The sequence below is a fragment of the Maylandia zebra genome, linkage group LG10 (assembly GCF_041146795.1).
Source record: "Maylandia zebra isolate NMK-2024a linkage group LG10, Mzebra_GT3a, whole genome shotgun sequence".
In the NCBI taxonomy this organism is placed as follows: domain Eukaryota; kingdom Metazoa; phylum Chordata; class Actinopteri; order Cichliformes; family Cichlidae; genus Maylandia; species Maylandia zebra.
The window spans coordinates 12,528,957-12,536,527 of NC_135176.1; the positions used below are offsets into that span (position 1 = coordinate 12,528,957).

The 7,571-nt window shown below is 39.8% G+C and overlaps 1 protein-coding gene across 2 annotated transcripts; it reads left to right on the forward strand.

Annotated features, from left to right (window-relative positions):
- Positions 1 to 1,492: 1,492 nt before the first annotated feature.
- On the forward strand, positions 1,493 to 6,476 carry fam76b (family with sequence similarity 76 member B). 2 transcript variants are annotated; one of them, XM_023155323.3, is made up of 10 exons: positions 1,493 to 2,028; positions 3,401 to 3,465; positions 3,574 to 3,628; positions 3,750 to 3,905; positions 3,984 to 4,168; positions 4,284 to 4,334; positions 4,415 to 4,492; positions 4,598 to 4,730; positions 4,815 to 4,916; positions 5,300 to 6,476. In XM_023155323.3, exons 1-10 carry the CDS (start codon positions 1,942 to 1,944, stop codon positions 5,387 to 5,389), a joined length of 1,002 nt encoding a protein of 333 aa, XP_023011091.1. In that variant the 5' UTR covers positions 1,493 to 1,941; the 3' UTR covers positions 5,390 to 6,476. The 2 variants fall into 2 exon arrangements, with proteins under 2 accessions (XP_023011091.1, XP_004573426.1); XM_004573369.3 differs by having other exon boundaries at positions 1,495 to 2,028; positions 4,595 to 4,730.
- Positions 6,477 to 7,571: the final 1,095 nt, after the last annotated feature.

Here is a 7,571-nt window from a genome sequence, read left to right on the forward strand (position 1 = left end):
TTGTTTGTTTGTTTGTTTGTTTGTTTGTTTTGGGGGGGGTTAATCAACTTGTTATGTTGACTAAGCACTGTAACATTTTGAACATACAGAAGGTAAAAGTCAGTACCCACAACACTGATTTTGCTAACTGCACAGTGGGTAATTAAATTTATGAGAGGAAAAAACATGGAAGAGATAAACTAACAAAACAGTAATAAGAAATAAATAAACAATGAAATGGGACCACAGTTCTGGCATATTTGTGTTTTTTCAGTTGTTTACTTAGGATATAGAGTTTAAGATTAGCGTTTTAAAATTGGTTTTGTTTTGGTTTGTGACTGAATCACATCCAGTGACTGGAAAGGATCCGTTTGGCAACAGCTTAATTTCTCAACGTGACAATGATCCCAAATACACTGCCAATGCAGTAAAAGCATAGCTGAAAAGAATAATATGTAATGAAACCCTATCAGTCAAGCTTGCTACTGGATATACTGTATTTCCATTTATGTTTGCAAACAGGAATGGTTTTATAAGTGGAGGGCATTGACTTTTTTTTCACTAGCTTTATATTTTGCAACTCTTCCAGCATGGACGTTATGAATGTTATGCTGCCTGTAATATCAATTAGTATGACCAGTTTGGTGGTGGATTAGTGATGGTCTTGTGAGGATAATTCATGAAAAGATACACAGGCCTCTGCAGGCTAGGCAACAGCATCCTGACTACCATTAGGTACCAGGATGCAGGTTCAGGCCGTACACTGCTGCAGTGGGTCCTCAGTTCTTATTGGTGCACAACAATGCCCAGCCTCAATGTGGCAAAAGTATGCAGGCAGTTCCTGGAGAATGACAGAATAAATATGATTGACTGGTCCTCATGCTCACCTGACCTAAATTCAGTCCACATCTAATCCAATCCACACAAATCAAACAGCACACTTCTGGGATTTTAAGTTTTAGTCCATCAGACTACTGACAGTGTGAGGTGCAAACTGACAGCAGTTTGCACCTCACACTGTCTAGGAGCTCAGTGATGCCCTGATCCAGATCTGTGAGGAGATCCCCCAAGACCCTATCCATTGTCTCATTAGCGGCATGCCCCGATGTTGTCGGGCATGATTGCAACCTTTTTTGGGGCCATACAAACTACTGAGTTTCAGTAGTTCAACTTGCATATATACAAAAAACCTGAAATAGTTATTTTAAACAGAATAGAGACATCTGTCTGGGATAGAAAGACTGGAAAACGGTTTAGAAGTACAGGTATCAGATACTGTTTAGGTTCCTGATAGCTAAACATACACAGTGGCTATTGGATCGAATAAGATAACATTATTATTGAATCACTCTTTGAAAAATACCATTCTTTGTTTAAAAATTATATTTCCATTGCACTCCGGGTGTAGCGTGTGAGAAGACGAAAACGTGTTAACTGAATCCTGGCACGTGATTGGCTCTGCAGATTTCAAACTTAAATCCCGCGTGCGGCTGTTGTGTCGCGATAGGTTTCCTTTCTTCTTCGGGAGCCGTCGGCCGCTTCCGGTTACATGACGACGACGGCGTTTATACAAAAAGAGAGAAGGAAAACACAAGGAAAAACACCTTTCTTGGCGAGAACAGCGGAAACTTAATACAAATCGCCAGATTGCTGTTAATGGATTGCTTATGTGTCAGCATAACTAACGACTGCTGACAAGTTAGCTTGGCTGGAAAACGTATGAGCAGTGCAAGATCGCAGATATTTGGAGTTTATTGTTCTTCGCCTGCTTCCTCCAGCTAGGCTATTTCTGTGTTGCTGTACGCTACATAGCCAAGCTAGCTAACGCTGGATGCCAACACGGTGTGTGCTCCTGGTTGTCAGTTAGCGAGCGGTTAGAAAGGAAAGGAAACCGCGCTGTTAATCGCTTTACCGCTGGACTCCGCTATCCGCTTCTAGCTCGTTGGCTTTAGTTGGGCGAGAATGGCAACTACGGCATTGTACGCCTGTACGAAGTGTAACCAGCGGTACCCCTTCGAGGAGCTGTCGCAGGGCCAACAGCTGTGCAAGGTTTGGGAGTGTATGTGTGAGTGAGAGAGAGAGAGAGAGAGAGAGTCTGCTTGCAAACAAGAATAATCAAACAATCACGACACGAAAGAGTGAAGGAGTGTGCGGGTGTTTTTTGTTTGTTGTTTGTTTTTTTTTTTGTTTTTTTGCCGCCGGGGTGTCACGGTGCTACAACAAGTAGCAGGTTAGACAGGCTCACATTATGTAACAAGTTGGAAGGCAACCGTATTAACGTAACCATGTTTAGATCACTTCTGTACATCGTGCTCTTTATTTAAAGCGCAACAACACAACCATACCACATGTTTACCTGTTGAATATTTGTTCCCGGTAAATAAAATAAAAAATGTAGATTACATGTTTGGTAGTCTTTCTCGTTTGTAGCTGAGGAGCAGAGTTCGTTTATTGGCAAAGGAAAAAATATTTAAATGGAGAAAACCTTGAAGCAAACCTGGCTGATTTTTTCTTTAGATGTTTTCTTCCATAGGCCATGGCTTTTCTTTGCATTAGTGCCGTGCGATACCAACCAAATATAGAGCCAGCATGGCCGATACCAGTACCGTTACTTTTAACCTGCAAAGGTAGCTTATGTAGGAGAGAGCAGTGTGTCGTGATTTATGAGATGAGTAGTCTTCACTTGGCTAATTCTGAACAAATTTTAAGGAACACTAAATCACCGTTTTTACTGTTCACAATAATTAGTTAACACAATAAAACATAACTTTCAGCTGTTCATGGATTTTGAAACTTGGTCTTTTGTAGAGCTGGGATATAAATGTGCCTGTCTGTAAAGCACTTTGGGTCAACTTCTATAGCACATTTAAACAACATGATATGAGTAACATAGATATGACAGTCAACACAAAAAGGCTCAGACATTTTTCACTGTGCATGTTTGAGGTATATTTTTTCCATTTCCAAAAAATAATGTATTTAGCACAATTCAGAAGACTACATACTGAACTTAAAGGAACACTTATATCAATCTCATACCAATACCGGCTTTGGTGTCAATACAGTCACTGTTCATATCGATCTCCAAACCTCTACTAGATTAACTGATACATTCAAGATTATTTTTAATTAATCTTTTTAAGACCTAGACATTGTCACAAAAAGTCTGTTAAACCATGATTGTTCTGTTAATAATGCCTTTGTTTCCCTCAATGGGAAACCCTACTGTGACATTATGCTGGGCTTGTATAGAGAAAATTTACATTGGTGTTTTCACAGATGTTGTAGCCAGCGCACAATACGCACCACCTGCAATGCAGTTTCCACTGTAATAGACCGCAGTAGTGCTGTTTGTTTGTCACCATTCACCAGCAGACAGTCGTGTGCCACAAAATGATATTTCTTTGTTTTTGTACTGCAGGAGTGTCGCATCGCTCACCCAATAGTGAAGTGCACATACTGCAGATCTGAGTTTCAGCAGGAAAGGTGAGATGTTTCACCTCCCAGTGATGTTTGTTCAGCTTTCATTCACGCCAACTCAATGAATTTCGTTGAAGCTTGTTTTGGCTTGAAACCGGTCTTTATTCTTTGCAGTAAAACAAATACAATCTGCAAGAAATGTGCCCAGAACGTCAAACAGTTTGGAACGGTGAGTAGCAAATTTCTCCTGGTTTTTTGTAATACTAGCTGTATTTGCTAGGTCCTGCTTCACTTTTTGCATTTTCTTTTTTATTATTATTTATTTATTTTTCGTTTGTTTGTCTTTGCAGCCCAAACCTTGCCAGTACTGTAACATTATTGCAGCTTTTATCGGGACAAAGTGCCAGCGTTGTACTAACTCAGAGAAGAAATATGGACCTCCACAGACCTGCGAACAATGCAAACAGCAATGCGCCTTTGACCGTAAGGAAGAGGGGAGGAGAAAGGTAAGAGTCTGAATTGCTTGCAGTCTACTGTACAGTTTAGTAGCAAGTTTTATGAGCTAATATCACCTCCTGTTTCAGGTGGATGGAAAACTTCTGTGCTGGCTCTGTACGCTTTCCTACCGCCGTGTCCTGCAGAAGACTAAGGAGCAGAGGAAGGGCTTTGGTTCCTCCAACTCTTCATCCCTGAATGAGAAAGACCACCACTCCAGATCGCACCATCATCATCACCATCACCAACACAGACACAGCAGTTCTCACCACAAGTATGTCATCTGTTGTATCGCCTCTTTCCTCGCATGTTTTGTCCCCAGGCTGCTCAGTCAGCCCTTCAAGTTTAAAAAACACATAAATGTTTTATGTGTCTGTCATATGCTGCAGGCTGAGTGGGAGCCTGAGTCCTGAACAGGAGCAGGGACTGTGGAAGCAGAGGTAAAGCTGCCTTCTTATTTAAGGCTCTTATTGAGTTTTTATTCCCAGAGTGAACACTTCCTTTTTCATCTGCTCTGCAGCCATAAATCGTCTTCAATCCAAAAGGAGACTCCAAAGAAGAAACCAAAACTGGAGATGAAGCCATCCAACGGGGACAGGTACGACAGATGTAGCACATTATGTGCTATATTATGGTTACATATGTTTTCCTTTATGCCGTTCCCATTGTTGGCTTCATGCTCATTTCCTTCTCCCTCCAGTAGTTCCATTACCCAGTCTATGGATTCAGGGGGAACGGACAACTTCATTCTCATCAGCCAGCTGAAGGAGGAAGTGATGTCACTGAAGAGACTTCTGCAGCAGAGGGATCAGACCATCCTTGAGAAGGACCGAAAGGTAGGTTAATCTGCCTCAGCTGACCTCTGCTTTTGCTTTGCTTTGTTTGAGGGGTTGATTTCTAATGACCAAATTCTCTCGTAGCTCACAGAGCTCAAAGCAGACTTTCAGTACCAGGAGTCAAATATGAGAGTGAAGATGAATCAAATGGAGAAATCACACAAAGAAGCTATGGAGCAACAGCAGGTAGGAATACATGTGTGACACTGAGGGTTTCAGATTCTTACTCCTCATTAGTATTAGTCTTCACCTGTGTCAGTTTTAATTGCCCAGCTGTTTCCAGTAGGTGTGGTAATGTAGCCATTTGATACACCAGAGAAACAATTCATGGGAATTATGTTCTGCAATGATGTAAAGGTTATAATGGATTAGTATTATGATAATAAAGGGATGGTTCACTGTGTCAGCTGATCCATTTCCGTCATCATCATCAAACGTGTCGGTCTTAAATTGTCTTTATAGTTATTTTCTAAGTGTAACAGTGTAAAAGTGTGCATGTTACTAATTGGATTTTTTTTTTAACCCTATATGCCAACATTTATAACTCATTATGTATTTTGTTTCCACAGGCTAAGAACAGGGAGTTGATGAAGCAAGTGGCTGCGCTCTCCAAGGGAAAAAAGTTTGACCGGACAGGAAGTTCACTATTGTTACCCTAACAATAGGCCGGCCAGGGTGACAACACAGAGCGGCTTCATTTTTTGTAACACTGTGAAAGTCTCTCTCCTGTGTTTCCTCATTGCCATCGACATCAACTACTTCTAAATTGGTAAAAAGCCAGAGACCATGTTGTACATGGAAGTGAAATGTTAAATCAAAGAATCCTTCTTTCTCTAATTAAATAAATCAATGTATTTTAGATATTTTCTGGCGGCTTTTCCACTGGATCATAGGATATGACTTTGGATGTGGTGGAGGATGGAGTCCTTTTTTTTTTTTTCTTTCTTTTTTTTTTTAATCCAACACTGCCGGGCCAAAACAAAAACCATGGTGTGCATACAGTATGTGGAGAACGTTGTCAATGCAGCCACTTAATGTTTATGGATGTCATGCATTTTATTTATTCAACTGTATTTCTTAGCTTTTTTTTTGTATTTCCTCACAACATACTAAGAGAATATCCCACATTTTGGGGTTTTCTTCAATAGTAATTAGTTATATTTTTGTAAATGGACACGATTGTGGAAGACAGATGCTCCTTAACGGAGACCATGTGCAACTTTACAATGTATGCAAACGTGGGAAAGGCGACCACTGAGCTGCTGCTCGACAGTAGAGAAATCTCTCGGTTAACGGTTCATAAACATAAAACCAACCAATGAGCACTCAGAAAGGCCGTCTCTTGGCTGCCCAGTTACTCACTGTGTGACAGCTGTAGTGCTTTGCTGTTTCTCTTTAGTGGAACGATTGTAATACTGCATGATTTTACTGCCAGATACCGGGTGGCTTTGTGGTCAGACTTTTTCTTCCCCTGCCCCTCTTTTAATTAGTTTTTTAAGAGTCACTTGTAAATGTATCACCGGGGTCAGCCAATGTATTTAAACTATTGCTTGTATCTGTTTTAGTGAGTACAGTATGTGTATGGTAAGGCCAGTTGAAATTAACATGTCTGTAGAAGATGCTTTTTAAACAAACACACCTATCACCCTACATTACTGGGCTGGTTTCATACTGTGGTGTCCAGGATCACTTTTGTACTTTTCCAAACCAAGTGTTTTAAAACTATTAAAACTGGCTAAACTGTTACGGTGTTCTCTTTGAATTTTTATTTTACTTATTACTCAGCGGGCCTCTATTATTAATGCATAGTAGTTTACCTTTATGAACATGTGGAAAAGAGGGAGAGTGAATATACTGGGTAAAGGATACTGAATTTAGACCTGATGGTAAGGGATAGGGTGAGATGGAGGCAGATGGAACAGCTGAAAGAAGAATGCTTGAGTCCATTGAGTGAGGAATGACATCTGTGTCAAAACAAAAATATGTACGGATTGTAATGTTTTTAGTAGCTTCCAGATGTGATTATGCACTCCCTGTCACCACCAGCAGGTAACTTTTTACCAATGGGCTGGGTTTGATTAGTGTTGTTGTTTTTGCTTTTCATATTTCTTTTTTCTTTTCTTTTAATGCATCACAACATCACCCAGAGGTATCACTGGGTATTAAATTAAAGTACAGACTGACACTGGTTCAACTTTGGTTGACAATTCCGCAAAATAATTCATAGTTTTGACGTAAAGTCATTGCAACTGTTCGCATTCTGTTGATAGATTCTTCTTATTTTAAACCGGAATTGACTGTACCTGAAAAGAGGTAGTATCAAATACTTGACATCTGATATAGAGAACAAATAAATAATATCTGGTGCACACAAGTTCTAATTTTTAGAACAATAAAAAGTGAAAACCGTAAGACCAGTAAGTTTTGAATTCCTCTTGAAAGATTTTCAGTAAACACTGATTCCCCAACAGCTTTAGGGACGCCATGTCACAGAAAGTATTTTAAGATGTGTGTACTGTAAGGGCATATAATTAAAGTTATTTGCGATAAATTTAGCAAATTTTGAGTTAATGTAGGAGTGATGGTTGCATTTGGCTAGTTGATTAAAATGGGCTACAACACAAAACCATAAAACTGTAGTGAATAGAGTATGAAGTATAGTCGAGACTGATTCGTTTTATTTTTATGGAATGAGTACGGGCAAAAATTCAATATCATTAAATTTATTGTAACTTAATACTCAAGCGCAAAGAAAATGACAGACGTTTGCGAATTACTAGTGAAAAATAGTGTACCTTTTGTAGCGAACTCCACTAATTCCTAGGTTTTAGGGAGTACCTG

Excerpts from the sequence above, each read along its gene's own strand:
- fam76b (XM_004573369.3), top strand. The coding sequence starts at position 1,942 with ATGGCAACTACGGCATTGTACGCCTGTACGAAGTGTAACCAGCGGTAC. Across the intron at positions 4,335-4,414 it reads CAGGGACTGTGGAAGCAGAG|CCATAAATCGTCTTCAATCC; the intron begins GTAAAGCTGCCT and ends TCTGCTCTGCAG. Across the intron at positions 4,731-4,814 it reads TCCTTGAGAAGGACCGAAAG|CTCACAGAGCTCAAAGCAGA; the intron begins GTAGGTTAATCT and ends ATTCTCTCGTAG.